The following is a 17,538-nucleotide window of genomic DNA, read 5'->3' as shown; positions in this document are numbered from 1 at the left end:
AAAAAAAAAAAAAAAAAAAAAAAGGTAGCAAAAGTGAAACCGAAAAATTTCGTCATAAAAATAGTAAAACCTCTCCTCACCACCAGTAATATTGAAATAAATATCAAATCATGGACGACTTTTACATGTTCTATCAGTCATTACAAAATCATCGAGCTTAAGTTAAACAAACTATAGGTGATTCACTTATCATGAATCACTTAAGTGATCGAAAAATAATATTGAACAATTTTGGTTCTTTTTAGGTATAATATACCTAAAAGGTATACTATATTTTTCTTATATTTATCATTAAGTATTTTATATCTTCATCCTATATATAATAAAAGAGCGTCAACATTTTTTTTGAAATGACAACATACATATTTAATTAACTTATAAAATATAAAATGATCTAATTAAGAAAATTACTGGTCGGTAAGAGCTTTCACATGTATGTTGTGTATTTGTTGTCTGTAAATCTCCACGCGCCACGTGTTATTCTTCTCGCGTATCCCGTCGTCTATGGCCTTGAGACTAGACTTTCGTAACGCAATAATTTTTGGTTTTCGTATCCATACATGCGGGGGTATCATCAATATTATATTTATATATATATAGCTACCAGTATTTGTAATCCCTTGTGTATTATACATGAATTATAAATCCAAACATTTTATTATATTAAAAATATGTGTTACCATTTAAAAAAACAAAATTGACCCCCTTATAAGGCATAAAAGATGAACTTAAAAAGTATCACATAGTTAATAATTCAAGAATAATGTGTAACTAAAGATAACCAAAAAAAAAAAAAAAAGTTTAAATATATCTATTTTGTAAGTAATTGAGTGGATTATGATAAAAAAATCACCTTTATGTATAAATATAAATATATATAAACAAATTTTTATTCTTTATTATTAGATATAAACATTTAAAGATTCAAATTTTTTTGAGTTAAAATACATGTATAATACATAAGGAATTACAAATACAGGTAGCTAATTGGTTTTTTATGACGATATTAGCAAGCATATAGCGTTTATTATCAATGGTAATAAGACCCATTGTTGTAAGTTTATAAACACACTAACTGGAAATACAGAAATTATATCAATTGCTAGTGATAATTGATAATAAACACTCCGTGACTGTGGCAGCGATGTCATAAAAAACTAAAAAGTGAAAAATAAATATAGTTTAAAAAAACTTTAAAGTTGCTTTTAAAGCAAATCGAACTAAAAAGTTAAAAATAGTTTTAAAAATAAGCTTAAAAAAATAATGAACAAAAAATACTAGATTTATTGTTTTAAGGTTATTTTTGAAATTATTTATAACTTTTTAGTTCGGTATGCTTTAAAAGCGTGTTTTTCAGTTTTTTTTAACTATATTTATTATAACTAAACATTTCCCGCTCGTACTCTTCCTCTTACCACTATATAAATATGTCAATAATTTCCGAAAATTTGAACGAAAAGTAGTTAACACCAATCATTTTCTTAATAAGACATCATCTATTAAATAAATTAGATAATTAGGAATGTTGCCATTTGAAAAATTAAATTTGACACCCTTATAAGGTATAAGGAATGAATATAAAAAAACTTTATGATTAAAAAATATAATGAAACAATGAAATAAAAGAAACTAAAAAAAAAAATTATTACTTTTATTTTTCATTTAATTAATTTGAATCGCCCTGTATTTGGATTATAAACATTTTTGATACTTTATTGACGTATTTTATACAGAATGATCAAAATCTGGTAAGACATTCATTTTCTCAGAAAATATTGAGAATTTTAAATTGTATTATTAAGAAAAAATATCAAGTTCAAAAAACTCTACAATAATATGTGGTCAAACCATTATTTTTTTCGTCCCTTCAAGGATAAAATCCCTTATTTATAATTTTCTTAAATGGGAACCCTTATTTTTAACTTTATAATATGATAGAGAAAAAAATTACAAACAATTTTAATTCTAGACTCTAGACAGCCAACTAGCCAAGATTCCCAGCCTAGTATCACCAATGGGTGATTTCTTAATTCAAAATATTCATGCAACTATTAAAAAATCATATATACTTATTGTGCTATGTTGTACAGATTGTGTATTTCAAATTGTAAATAAAATAAACAATTTTATTCTTATAATTTTTTTTATCCGATTAACAGTTCGTTCGTTACAGCTTGTTAAAGTTAAGTGATATTAGGCAAATTTCTATTGTCATTTTACTGTATTAAATACACAATTTTTGAAATGGCATTTAGTGAAAGAAATTTGATTTGGGGCTTAGTCCAATATAGTTTTAAAAGACTACAGATTATACTTATTTTGAAATAAATGAGGTTTATAAATTATTTTATATTATTTGAATAATTAAACTAATAATTTTCAATTTTTTTGTAATTATCTAATTTATTAAAAAATATTATTTTTTTAGAAAAAATATAATTTCTAAATGATTAACTCTTTTTTTATGCATTATGTTTGGGCCGGGGGTATTAAATAGTAAAATACTTTACCCGGTCACTACGCCCTATTTACCAAACGGTTTAGCTTCTTGGTATACCACTCCAAGGCTGACCAACCTGTAAGTGTGTAGTGTGGTAATAGAGTCACTGGAGATGGGAGGGGTCGCCTGCGCAAAACCAGTGATCTATGTAGTGCTCAAGTGTGTACTGTGTGTATATATGTTTTTGTGTGTACTCTTAAACTAAATAAATAAATAATTCAATTGCACTTATCACAGATATATTAATAAAATCGGAAGACAACAATCAACAGTAATAAATAAAATATAAAGGATAGCCCTTCTGGCTCAACAATAATAAAATAAATTTAAACTCTGAAAAATATTGTACACAATAAACCTATAAAAAATTTAACAATAAATACAAACTATTAAATAAATAATATATATAAAAAATTTCTTTGATTTAATTTGAATTATATGCTCAAGTCCTTATGACTGTAATCCCCTTGCCTTATGCGCGAGGATGGTAATATAATACAAATTTAACTCAACACACAACAATTTGTTCAATAATTCAATTTACACTAATAAGACTAACAAATATGTAGATGCAATTGTAAGATAAACTTAAGTTACTTATACTACAATTTATAAAGTCAATACTCACAGTGAGATGATTAATGTAAACTGGCCAGCTGCTCTTAACACTAATAACACACAGTTAAATATAATACAATAGAACAGACAGACCACAACACACAACTTTTTCCAACAAGTAATACACAGAGTCAATACAATAATAGAAATAGTTGATCACAAATATTACAGTTCAAGTTAGAATATCACACTTTTGACTAGATTAAATAAACAATGCGAGCCCTATGGCTGTAAAATATAGCGAATAATTAAGAAAAGAATTGCACAAAAATTTCTCTTAAAAATATTCAAACTATTTTTCAACAACTCAAAAAACTATAACTATATTATAACTCTACCCTATAAAATTACTGTGTTTTGTTGTGTGTAACAGGTGGCCGGCTGATTGATAACGTTGCTGAAACCGTTATCAATCGTGGTAGTGGTTATACTGTTGTCGCGCACTGTTAGGAGGGACTCAGTATCATTAGCGGCATGGTGAAACGTATTATAACGTTTTACGTGGCCTCAACACATTATAAATAAAAAATCATGATATTGAAATGCAAAATTACAAGATTCAATAAATGTTTTCATTATTTTGTTTTTTCGAGTAAAATAATCTGGTTAAACAATTGTTTATATATTACTTTGTACATTTAACCTTACTCAATACTAACTGGACTTATAACCCATGGCACGGTTCTGTGTCGCTTTATGTTAAACAGAACCCTGTCACTTGCGCCACCTTTATTACCGTCGCCCTACTACATGTATACGGTAAATTGACCAACTAACACCGCAGTACAAAATCCATCTTTCATCAATTATCACATCAATCCATTTAAAAAAAGAAATATGATAAAAGTGTCGCAACTGCAATTTAAAATATGAAAAAAAATAAAGTAAAGCATTCAGATAGTCAAAAGTTATTGCATTTGACAGAATAAACTACACTCCTCCATATATTTTAAAAATTTGTTTGTTTTATATCAATATCGTTTGATTAATATGACTAAACTCAATTTTATAAACTATCATTATTTTTAAATTTTTAAATCAGTAAAATCTACTTTTTCTATTTTTTATGTTCAAATTTACTAATTTTATTAAGGAAATAATATAATAACTTAAAAATTGTACTTACTTTCAAAGATAAATTTTCTAAAGTTTTATAATTGCATTGTTTTCTATTAGAAGAAGGAACTTCTGGATAAAAATAAATACTAGCTTTTACACGAGGCAAAAGAAAAGAAAAAATAAAAGCCGATGTTGAACCTAAATTATAAAAATATATTTTTAAATGTTAAATACAAAAGTTATGTAATCAATCTATTAATTTTAGTTAACCTATACAGTTCGATAGGTAACTTGTTGTACTCAGTTACTTTGTGGTAATTTCAATAAGAGTGGATAAAAGATACAACACTTGATAATCATAAAATATTTTTTTTTTTTTAATTTTGAAATAGAGGAAACAATATTCAAGTATACAGAGTCACTCATTTTCTCGAAAACAATTGAACATTTAAAAAAAAAACATCGTTTGATTCAAAAAATTCTACATTAAAATGTAGTTAAAGTTTTTTTTTTCATCGCTTCAGAGATAAAATTTTTTTTATTTTATTTTTTTGAGCAAGTAAAGTGGCGATAACAATAAATACTGCTCCTCTTTAAAAATTATATGAACTATTTTTATTAGTCGGTTAATCATTGAACACTTAGCGTAACAATGTATAGAATATAAATTATACATTTTAATATTTTCTTCTAAAATTATTTGTACTTGCTCAAAAAAATAAAATAAAAAAATAATTTGCTAAAATTCATTTTTTGAAAATAAATCATTCTTAATTCTCGAAATAATCACTTTACAACAAAATGTTTCGTAAAAAAAATATGTCAAGTTAAATTTTTTAAGACATTGGTCTTATGTAAAATTATAGTCAGATTTATAATTTTGCTGTTTTAATAACACTAACGACTAAATAAGATTGTTTAAAACTGTTTATTCAGGGTACTACGATTATAAATAGGATACAATTAATAATAAAAAAAATTAGTGATGGGCATTTTCAAATATTTTAAAAAATATTCGAATGGAGGTACCGAATAGTTTTAAAAACTATTCGAATAGACTATCGAATAGTTTTTATAAATATTTGAATATATGTGTAACTATCGAATAGTTCGAACAGTAAACTATAATCGAATAGTTCGATAGTTACTGTTCGATATTTCCCATCACTACTAAAAGCACACTATTCGGTTTTACAAAAACAATTCGAATAGTATTCGATAGTTTAAAATATTAGAAAATGCTCATAACTAGTCATAACGCATTCACCCCACCCCACTCACTTCTCGACGATAACAATATTTTCCTGTAAAATTTTATTTTTGGATTACGTACCCGTACACGCGTGCGTGACATCAATTATATATTTATAAACAAATTTTTATTTTGACTGACCAATACCGCCCGCGTGTAATACGCCTTACGTATATATATTTATAACGTTCCCTCCGCCCACAAAAATAGGCTATACCTAGTGCATGATACGTTTACGTACTTATGTCACCTAACTATGTATATGTATGTATGTATATATATATCGACATTTTTCGTCACTACCTCTATATTCCGGGAGTGGGTGATTTACGCGCCTGCTGCTTTTCTTGGATGTGGTAGCCGTTTCTCAGACTCCCTCCCCGGAATCGAACCCTGATATCCGGTTACCCGTTACAACCATGATATTGATAGTAACTACTATCATAACATGAAACTAAAAAGTTAAAAATAATTTTTAAAATAAGCTTAAAACAATAATGAACGAAAAATACTAGTATTATTGTGATAAAAGCGTGGATACTTTGAGTCATATTTTTCGTATATTGAGTGCCCGACGCTTTTATCACAATAATACTAGTATTTTTCGTTCATTATTGTTTTAAGCTTATTTTAAAAATTATTTTTAACTTTTTAGTTCGATGTGCTTTAAAAGCGTGTTTTTATAGTTTTTTTAAACTATATTTATTATCTTAATAATATGATAGAAAAAAATGTGTAATACATTTTGTTCTTATAATTTTTTTATCCGATCAACCATTTGTCTGTTTTAGCATGTTAAAGTTTAGTGTTTTTAAGTCAAATTTCTATTATTATTCTACTATTTTGTATATAGAAGTCATTGATAACAATTAATAGACGTATAGGAATGACTGGGGGAACTATGGTCAGTAGGTAATACCAGTCATCTCATTATTATCTCATAACACATGCATCTAAAATTATGTTGACCATATGTATACATTAAGAATGATAAAAAACCTTATTTTTATTAGAACGATATTATGAAAAAAACGTTTTCACGATTAAATGTGTATAAAAAGTTTTCAATTAGCTAAAAAAAATGTTTTAAGCAATTTAATTTAAGGTAAGCAAATTATTATATATTTATAATTTATATGAACTATATTTCAATAATTTTTTTAAAAATAATTTTTTCACTATCTTTTTACATGTATTTATGTATGACCGATATTCTCCCAGGGTAGGGAGAATACCGTTCATTTTAATTAAAATATATATATATTTATATCAGGGTGATTTTTTTATCATAACCCACTCAATTACTTACAGAATAATAATAATTTAAAAATTTTTTTTTATTATTATTATCTTTAGTTACACATTATTCTTGAATTATTAACTATGCAATACTTTTTAAGTTCATCCCTTATGCCTGGTAAGGGTGTCAACTTTGTTTTTTTAAATGGTAACACATATTTTTAATTTAATAAAATGTTCAAGTTTTTAATTCAATAATAAATGGCATTTGAATTTTTAATAAAACTTAATTTGTTTATTAGATATAAACATTTAAAGTTTCAAATTTTTGAGTTAATATATAGGTATAATACACAAGGGATTACAAATACAGGTAGCTAATTGGTTTTTTATGATATTGCTATCGCAGTCACGGATTGTTTATTATCAATTATGACTATCAATAGATATACTTTTTGTATTGTCAGTTGGTGTATTTATAAACTCATAACAATGTGCCTTACTACAATTGATAATAACAATGCTGTGTACCTGCGAATATTGATGTCATAAAGAACCAATTAGCTACCTATATTTGTAATCCCTTGTGTATTATACATGTATATTAACTCGAAATTTTGAAACTTTAAATGTTTATATCTAATAAACGAATTAAGTTATATTAAAAATTCAAATGCCATTTACTTTCAAATTAAAAACTCAAACATTTTATTAAATTAAAAATATGTGTTACCATTTAAAAAAACAAAGTTTACCCCCCTCCAAGGCATAAGGGATGAACTTAAAAAGTATTACATAGTTAAAAATTCAAGAATAATATGTAACTAAAGATAATAAAAAAAAAAAATGTTTAAATTATTATTATTCTGTAAGTAATTGAGTGGGTTATGATAAAAAAATCACTCTGTATATATATATAAGATTATGTTTTAAAAATCTGAGACTTTGACATAATGCTGTCAATATGTTTATGCATCCATTTGTTGTAATAGCATGACATTTAGAGTCTTAGAACCAGAGATATAACAATTTTTGCTAAGGTGACTATAGTTCCCTCACCCAGTCACCCCTACTATTATATTCCATACAAGTTTATGAAAAAAAAATTAACTACATATTATTGTATATTTTTTTAAATCAAACATTATTTTTCCTTATAAAAATTTTAAATGTTCAATTGTTTCTGAAAAAATTAGTATCTTAATGAATCATCCTATATAATTCCTATTTTCCCCATTTAAATATTTAAATGAACTGTATTACTCGGTTGAAACGATAATTCGGTCTGACATTGTTAAGCTAAACTATCTAGGGTGTTTACTTAACTGCAAAAATTAGATATTAAGAAAGTGACATTAAAAAAAATCAGTACCATGAAATAAGATAAATGACAAACATTTTTAAGATTTTGGACAAAACCTAGTTTTGATAAAACTAAAATTTAATAATGTTCTTTTAAATGAATAGTCTTATTTTTTTTTTAAGAAAACAAGCAGATTTAATGTAATAGTTTTTGAATAATTGTTTAACTTCTAAGGTTTAACAGTGTTAAATAACTAAGGAACAATATGAATTATAATTTAATTACCTGCTAAGGAAAGATAAACAAGTAAATCATATTTTTTTTCAGAATAAGATACCAATATTTGTGAGACTGCTGCAGATAAACATTTACCCATAAGATATGACCCTCTAATAAATCCAGTCATCTTTTGGTAAAGTGCTCTATTTCGAATTTTTGCATAAATGTATGACGAGTATGCTAATTCAGTGGCTGACGATAATCCTGTAAGACCCATTGCAATCTGCAATGACAAATATTCATCATATATAAAAATATTACTTAATATTTCTTTCCAAAATAAGCCTAATGTAACATTCAAATTGGATGAGACACAAAAAATCTAAACTATTCATAGTGTAAACAATTTTACATTAAAAAAAAAACAAAAATAGTAATGTTATTATAAAATATTTAAAACAGTTTTTAGTTATTAGACAAAGTAATTTTTATCAAAATCAATTGGATTTTTTGTTCATAATTTTGTTTATAACTTTTAAATCTATTTTTATTTCGACGCTGCGTTATACACGATGCCCAGCGACTCGTGCCACCTTTATCAGACGTCGTTCTACTATAACTGACCAACATTGCGTGCCATACGCCACTGGGCAAAGTCCAAAAAGTGCCAAACGGCCGATGACGACCCGCCGCAAACGAGACAGCAGTCTTCTACCCGTTGTGAGAGTTGTCAACGAACCGATCCGGACCAACGCACCGTCGCCATCAATGCTGCTAACCTTTTGTCGCCCAAGGATCACGCCGTACATCGCGTCGTCGACGCCAGCGAAAGTGCCGCGATATAATGCGAAGATTATTATTAGTGTTCATTTTTTCGGTTTTATTTTTTTTTGTTAAAATAACCTGTTGTTGCTCATTTAATAAACGGCCCACGGGTTTCTACCCTCAAAACCAGTGTCGACCACATTTTTGCGACGTAAGTCGTGTCAATTTATTAACAGTATCATTAAATATTATGTTTAAAATGATGTTTATGGTTGATTATTATTTTATTATATATTTTTTAATAGAATTAAATTTATTTTAAATAATGTATGAGAACATTTTTAATCATCTGTTACTTTTACATTCTGTAAAAATTCTACTGAAAAAAGTTCAATCATACAGTGATTAATTATATATTTTTATTAAGTTTAAATATTTTCCAAAACTTAAATAATTGATTTTTTTTTTTTTATTTAAAAACTATGTACTTACATTTATCAGTTGATTATGATATATAAAATTAAATAAAGAACTTAATTTTTTTAGATAACTAATCTATAAATTTGTACATATCATTTATATTAGTTTACTAAGTTGTTTTTCGTATCTAAATGCTCACTTTAAAAATTATATAATTTAAAAATTATATTTACGCTCCATTGGAATCGATTATTTAGAATAGTAATATTAATTTGTAGAAATTAATAACTTTGAATAATAAGTTTTACTAATAATCTATATTAAATTTTAGATACTGAAACAATAACATATTTGACATCAACAAATATAATATAATTAGTTCATTGGAGTATGACATTATGAAATTCGAAACCCAAATCAACTATTAATAATGATTGCAAATAACTACAAAAATTATTATATCTACAAAAATTCCTATTTAAATTCTTTTATTCGAAAATCTATTTCAATCAATTCAACCTATTATCTGTCATTTCTCATAACAAAACTTTATTAATATCATTGATACTAAAGATAGTATTTGTTGGATACACATCGAGTCTTCTTTCTATGTCTGAATTGTCGCCGCCATCTAAACCTTTTTTCAGCTATAAGCTCTACTCTATGGCGCTTGCGAGCCAGTAGTTTTGTATTCGTTTTGTTGTAAAAGTAAATTAAATAAGTAAAATTACCGTTCACAGCATATTGTACACGTTGGTCAGCTATTCGACTTCAATTGATCCTATCAATGTTCAACAATATCACCAGCCATTTTAATAATATCAATAAATTCAGCCAATAAGTATAATGCTTGTTCATTTTCTTTAAAAGGCTTACTCGCATTTATAATTTATTATTAGTTAATATCAGCGTCATTGTGGCATTAGTATTAAGTGTCTCTAATGTGTATCCACATTGGTGCATATAAGATTTTATGATTCATGTATATTGTAAAATTCATTCTTCATTCATTCATACAGTCCACTCACCTTATTCCTTATTCTCGACATACGTAAAAACTTAAGAAAAAAAAAACCACGAACGTTAACTAACCAACCATGAATACCACCGTTCATTCAGTATTAAAATTAGAATAATACTAATTACTGTGAATACCAGGAGCTTATTCAAGGAGGACGATAGGGATGATCGGTTTACCTGGGCCACCGCTATCAATATTTTTTGAAGCTGATTTCTACGAAATATGGTTGTTCTAAAGACCTTTTTTTTTTGTTCATTACATTGCTTTTTAGAAAAAAAACTACTTTTAAAATTATTATGATCATTATTACTAAGGAATTTTTGTTCACACAGTACATTCTGATTATCATTTGTTAGTATATACAAGATCGTTGTGAACCTATTACTATTATTTTATGTTTTATAAAACGATATCAGTTTTTGAAGTAACAAAATTTTGACAATTTGTAAAATTATGTTTTATTTTATATTATAATAATTTAAGTTGTATTATAAATTTATTTCCTGTATTTTACCTTAGTAGCATATTTACAGACAAAATATAATTATTAAACTATAATGTCATAAAATTAACTTACGGCATTATTCCTTAATAAATGAGTATACATACGGTATACCCATATATATATATATATATATATATATATATATAAGTATAATATTAAATAATTTATTAATAAAAATTACTTACTTGTACTTTTAACAAAGTAATAGGTTTCATTACCATAATGTATATCAACATTGAACAAAGAGCATCCAGAACCACAATAGGTTTATAACGGAAAAAGTCAGTAATGAGAAAAATTATAATAGTAACACTTGTACATGAGTAAGCATTAACTGGATAAATATCTTCACTAATCTATAAATAACAAAGAAACCATCAAGATAAAATTTCATTTTTGTATATATTAAGTTATTAACTTGTTCGCTAGTAAAATTTACAGCTGGACTTGACAGATAAGCAGTATAAAAAGAATCTACTGGACGAAAATCCCGAAAAAAAGCAAACATACATAAATATAATGTGATTTTTATCCATTCTTCCATGGTGAAATTAACTCTATAATTAAAATAGAATATTACTATTTACAAACTTAAATATTATCACTGTAATAAAATTAAAAAGTTTATTTATTTTAATTTAAAATAACTTATTTTCTAATAATAAGAATGAGTAAACCATTTAAAATTAAAAAATTAAAAAAAAGAAATAAAAAGAAACACATTTTTTCTATTTTTTTAATAGTTTTTAAAGACACTTAATTATTGTTAAACTAAATTCAATTAAAATTTAATAATTATACAAGTTATTTTTTTAGGCATTTTTTATAAATTAAATGGTCTAACATAATATAATTTATGAAACTTAATTATTTACTTTCAATCACATGAAGTAAACTATTTCTTTGAAAAAACGCACATAAAATAATATATTTTTTTATCTATTTTTTATAAAATATAAGAAGTAGCAAATACTGTTTCATACAAAACTAGTATACTGAAATTTTAAAATCAATTCAATTTTAACTTTATGAAAACATTCTTAAATTATTTAATTTTATTGAATCCATTATAATTGGCTCTACACAAATTTACTGATTTTAGGTCAGATATATATATAAATAATAGTCCATTTATGACCTTAGATAAAATTAAACGATATATTATCACTGAGTTCCACTGTTAATTACACATTATAACATACAAGTCAGTATATTAAAAATAAATAAATGTTCACTTTTATTCATTTTATAGAAAAATAAATCCTAATGGAGTTAGAATTAACTCTTCAATAAACGCGAAAACTTGCTATAAAATTTGGAGGATTGAGCTCCCTTTTATTTTTATTTTTATTTACCATGCATGCACTATTCATTTCTTTTTATTTGTAATAGATATTAACATTTACAATTTTATTGTAATTATAATTTAATATTGAAAATTTTTCTAATAAACATTATTACGGTAATTATAGCAACAAAACACCAAGGACCGTATATAATATTAACTCAAATAATATAATAATAGGTTGCGTATTTGTCCCTTTAAGTTTAATTGAGTAACCCATAAGAAGCATCTTTAACTAACTATAAAATATCAATTTCCCTCTCAAAAACAGGCCCATAAAAGAGCGATTTTTGACTCATTCTCAACAACTTATTTTTACTGAAAATCTGGTCATGAAATATAATTGATTATCCAAACACATTTATAAAAAAATATAAATAAATATGCTCTCTATATTTTTCATTTCATTTTATATTTAATTTTTTTAGCAATACAAATATTATTATAATATTTATATAATATAACAATTAAGAGGTTACAATTTTAACATTTAAAGATTACTCCAAAAAAATGAATTAATTTTTCTTTGGTGGAAAATATTTTATATATTATAGTGTATAATTACGAAGTTATGACAAACCCAAACTATTGATCCAATTATCATTTCGTTGAAATGTTTTTTTATAAATTTATTAGGCTATGGTCAAAGCACATTTTTTATCATTAGTAAAAAATAAAAAATAGTAAAAATATAAAAATCGTATTTTTATTACTATAATTATTATTTTTTTGAAATAGTCGTTCTTTATCTCTATGGAAAATAACTCATTTAAAAATAGAGAGGATGGAACTACACATACACCAGTATGAACTGTACCCAACCACGAGACTCATCCTTTACATATTTTATATAAAACATTTTGATTTATCAATCATAAAGTATTTTATATTTTCATGCCTTATATCTAAAAAAGGCGTCAACATTATTCTTTTGAAATAGTGGTTGTCATTTAAATAAATTAGAGTTAAGGTTTTTTATTTCTGATAGGACGAGTATCTGAGAAAGTTCTTATTCTTAATCGATCACTTTGTATAATTTGTACAAAATGTCATTTGAAGATTTGTTAACTTAATATAAAAATAATTTATCATTTCATTAGAATAAAGAAATTAAAGTAAAAACATAGGAATTGAATTTGAAATGTTCTTTTCATTTGGGGTTAAGCAACTCCAGATAATTTTTAAAACCCAAAAAGAGGGTTGTTCAAGGGGTTACAGTTCTCTGTTCCCAAAAACTTTTACTATGCTCTAGTTTACCAAATAATTCTCAATGAAACAATTTAAGGCGGTTCTAAAAGAAAAAAATCAATGCGCATCATTAACCAGAATATTTATTAAAGATGCTTATTTTCATTTTCGAAACAATATAGTACAAATATAAATCTGTTATTTTTACAGATAATTCCAGAACTTATCAATGAAATAAATTGTTTGAAAGATTGTATGAATAAAATTCACCTTACTTGTGGATGATAATTAAAACTAATACACTACAGTAATAGTTTTTCCGTAGATGTAAACTTTTTCCAAAAAGTATGTAACTTTGCGAATAGAGCTTCTATTGGTATATATTTATAATGCATGATTATCTAATTTAAAAAATGACGGGTTAATAACAACTTTTAGAACCGTATTTCGAAGTTTATTAACTTTTTTATAGGTGAACAGAATGAGAAATCTTATAATATAAATTGTTAAACCAATACCTTCCCTCCCAGTTTATATTTTAAAATAATCATATGTTATAAATACGTGTTCGGAAGTATTTATTAACCTTCCATATGATTAATTAGATCATTATCTATTATATAAGCAAATTAATTATGTGCGTTACTATTTGAAAAAAATCAAGTGGATATATTTTACAAGCTAGTTCAATATGTATGTAATAATAATATTAAAGACAAACAAAACTATATTTTAAATATTTAATTTATTTTGTGAGTAATTGAGTATTTTATAATAAACGCGTTACTTTGAGTAGCGATGTCTTCATATAAAAAGTAATTAAGTACATATTGACGAAATTTAGTTATTTGTGTAATTGTATTATTAACCTTAAAACAAAATGTATTCTGTATAATTTGAGTATTAAAAATTCAATTTTAGTCTTTCAATCGCAATAAAAAAGATAATACATAAAAGATAAAAATAAACTAAATTAAAAATAAAAATTACTTGATTATTTTTTATCTTAAATAATTTTTAAAATTATTAATTGTAATTGTACTTGAATCGAGGACTTGAGATACCACATAGATAATATGTACACAATTCCGATTATAATATAAGTTAATTTATTTTAACTTAATAACAAATACTACAGTAAAAGCACAGAATAAACATGTACACGAACATTTACTTTTTAAGTGATGTAAAGTAATTGATTTTAAATAAGCACAGTTTCATTTACAGTTTAACAATAACATTGCTGACATATGATAACACGCCATAAAGATTATAGATGACACATAGTAAATGATAAAATAACATTAATGTCTTCTCAATATAAAAAAAAATGATTTTTAGTTCATGGAAGAAAACAACGTAATCTACACTTTGATAACTACTTATAATAACTACTTACCTATGGTGAAGGTATAACACTTCGTATACTAGTTAAAAACTCGTTCTCAACGTTCAGTGCAGTTATATGTTAAGTTGTACAGATACTGACACGTACAGAGTATGGCATTATTAAAATTAATTATTACTTAAATAATTTTTTTAATAACAGTTGATTTCTCGTACAACAATAAATGACCATATGAATATTGGTAAACTAATATCCACAAATGATTTTTTAAATCGTAATTAATTTAGCTATTATTTAAAGTAGTCATAATCACAATTAAATTCCTTTTTCTATACATGATTGATAATAATATAAGGTGGATTTAGGAGGGGTTGGGTTGTAGCAACTCTGATGCCTTTCAAAATACTGAAACAATAGATACTACATTTGTGAGGCGAAAATACTAAAAACTTCTCCCTAAAGTTATGTTTGTCATTTATGGCTATCAATATATACAGGGTGTTCAGTAAGTCAGGAAACGGGTACTGAACACTCTGTATAATTTCTGTATTGGCAGTTAGTGTATTTATATACTCACAACTGTGTCTTACTACTATTGATAATAAAGGCTATATACTTGCGAATAACGTCATAAAAAACCAACTAGCTACCTGTATTTGTAATCCCTTATGTATTAAACATGTATATTAACTCAAAAAAATTTGTACCTTTGAATGTTTATATCACATAATAAACAATAAAAATTTGAACAATATTAATATATGAAGTTGATGACACGCACACATTTACGGGTACGAAACTCAAAATAAAATTATACAGAAATAGTATTTTCGACATGTGGTGAGCGGATTGGGGTGAATGCGTAACGACAGTCTATTCTCAAGGTCATAGACATTAATAAGCGTGGTAATAAGAAGTACGTTTTTGTCGCGTTACAGGTATAGAAAATCTACTTCGTAATTTACCTGTCTTAATTGCTATAATTTAATAACATTTTCAAATATTACACATCTTTATAACTTCTTATAAGATTTCATCTCCAAATAATGTCAACAAATTTGAAATATTATGTTATAGTGAAACTATGATATTTGTATCATTGCTATACGCCAATTTTCAATCTTGAAATATTGTGTTGCTTACATTTATTTTTTACACGACTCCCTATCAAAATAAATATCTTATGATGGAGATGGAATCGAATAATTACAAAGTCTTATTTAAGAGATAAATTAAAATCATTATATTTCAATAACTGTGATACATATTGGCAAGAAATAGTAAAATAGAAATTAAAGAGAAATATTTTTAATGTAGTTTTAGTATATTTTACAAACTATAAAAAGAAGCTACTGCGAATATAATTTTTTCCAAACTTTCTGGTCGTAATCATAAGTCAATATATTAGATTTATCTTCTTTATTATCATTGGCAACGTTTTTTATCATTTCTGAAACGAAATAAAATAATATTATTAAAATCAATACACAAAGGTTCAAATTCGCAAAATTAAATATGTTTAAATAAATAATGTAGGAGTTACCAGATTAAGTAGGCGAACGTAAGGCTTATATGGCCAATTGGAAATGTTTAAATGTTAGAACAATATTTTGACATTTTTAAATTGTATGACGTAACAAGTAAACTAATTTTTTTCCTTAAATACATTTTTTACTCTGAAAATGCTATATTTGGCAAGTAGTTATAATAAAAAATTACTCTGTTTTAATTGTAGTTTCTGTTGTAATAGATTTATAACACACTTTATAAATTAATCATACATTGTATCGAAAACGCTTTTTATATGTTATTTATTTTTGAAACTAATTGCTTATAAAAATACTGAACTGATTATAATCCGTGTTGCTACAACACATTGTATTTCTTAATTTTTGTCAAAAAGTAAAGTAAAATTACTAAGTAATATCATATGTAAATAAAAAAAATATACTTTATTAGTTCGTATGAACAGTTAATTAATTTATAAAAATTGAATTAATATAACATAAATTAAACTTTATTTCAATTGATATTATACCACTTTTACGATGTTAAGTAAAATTAATAATGAAATTATAAAAATAAAGCTTATTAAAAATACTTATATGTATTGCAAAGGTGCAATATACTCAACTACATAGAGATAGAAAAAAAATTCTAGAACTAATCATAATTTCCTTAGTCTAAGAAATATTTGTTCATTAATCTGATATTTATCACAACTCATTAATAAGTTATTAAGTATAAGGGCCAATTCATGCGAAATCATCCAAAAGTGGTTGAACGATCATCTCATTTTTTTCTTAAATTTTCAGGGTTTATTATTTAAGCTATAATTAAATTAAAACAATTTTTTTTATGATCTACTCAATTTTTATTGCTATTTCAATAAATAAAATATTAAAGACAGTCAGAAAATTAAAAACCCAACCCAGCACAGTGGTGACGTGGCATAGTTGGATCAAGTATAATGATATCTGACAGTGATTAAAATCACTATCAAAAAAAAACGCTTCGATGCAAATCTTTAGATAGTGTTTAATTTTAAAAAATTGGTGGATTATTCCAAAAGCTTCATAAACTGCTAGTTCCTTATTAATATCCTGATTAAGACAAAGTATGTCGAATAAAAAAGAGATTATTAGAAAATAGTATTTCCCATAAAAAAATTATATTGATCAATACACTTTTCAATAAGTTATAGCATTATAATGTTAAAAATGTAAAAAATAAAATTGAGAATTTTCACACAATAA

The 17,538-nt window shown here is 25.0% G+C and overlaps 2 protein-coding genes across 7 annotated transcripts in view; both read right to left on the bottom strand.

Moving 5' to 3' along the window:
- Positions 1–14,688, bottom strand: part of LOC126905637 (thiamine transporter 2-like) — a 22,291-nt gene extending 7,603 nt beyond the window's left edge. The window contains exons 1-5 of one of the 5 annotated variants that reach the window (XM_050685552.1): positions 14,425–14,688; positions 11,320–11,458; positions 11,087–11,257; positions 8,257–8,473; positions 4,245–4,375 (exon numbers count right to left, since the gene is read on the bottom strand). In XM_050685552.1, coding sequence (XP_050541509.1) covers positions 4,245–4,375; positions 8,257–8,473; positions 11,087–11,257; positions 11,320–11,445 — 645 coding nt within the window. In that variant the 5' untranslated portion in view covers positions 11,446–11,458; positions 14,425–14,688. Of the gene's footprint in view, positions 1–4,244; positions 4,376–8,256; positions 8,474–11,086; positions 11,258–11,319; positions 11,459–11,776; positions 11,905–13,709; positions 13,892–14,424 lie in introns of those variants that run through there. The other 4 variants (XM_050685548.1, XM_050685549.1, XM_050685551.1 and 1 more) reach the window with 4 other exon arrangements.
- Positions 14,689–16,019: 1,331 nt separating this feature from the next.
- The window catches only part of LOC126905646 (uncharacterized), a 35,441-nt gene continuing 33,922 nt past the window's right edge, over positions 16,020–17,538 (bottom strand). For both annotated transcript variants that reach the window (XM_050685573.1, XM_050685574.1), the window contains one exon: positions 16,020–16,232. In XM_050685573.1, coding sequence (XP_050541530.1) covers positions 16,132–16,232 — 101 coding nt within the window. In that variant the 3' untranslated portion in view covers positions 16,020–16,131. The remainder of the gene's footprint in view (positions 16,233–17,538) is intronic.

This window comes from Daktulosphaira vitifoliae, unplaced genomic scaffold, assembly GCF_025091365.1.
Source record: "Daktulosphaira vitifoliae isolate Bord-2020 unplaced genomic scaffold, ASM2509136v1 Scaffold_4, whole genome shotgun sequence".
NCBI classification, from domain to species: Eukaryota; Metazoa; Arthropoda; class Insecta; order Hemiptera; family Phylloxeridae; genus Daktulosphaira; species Daktulosphaira vitifoliae.
This window is presented reverse-complemented; position numbering and strand designations above follow the sequence as displayed.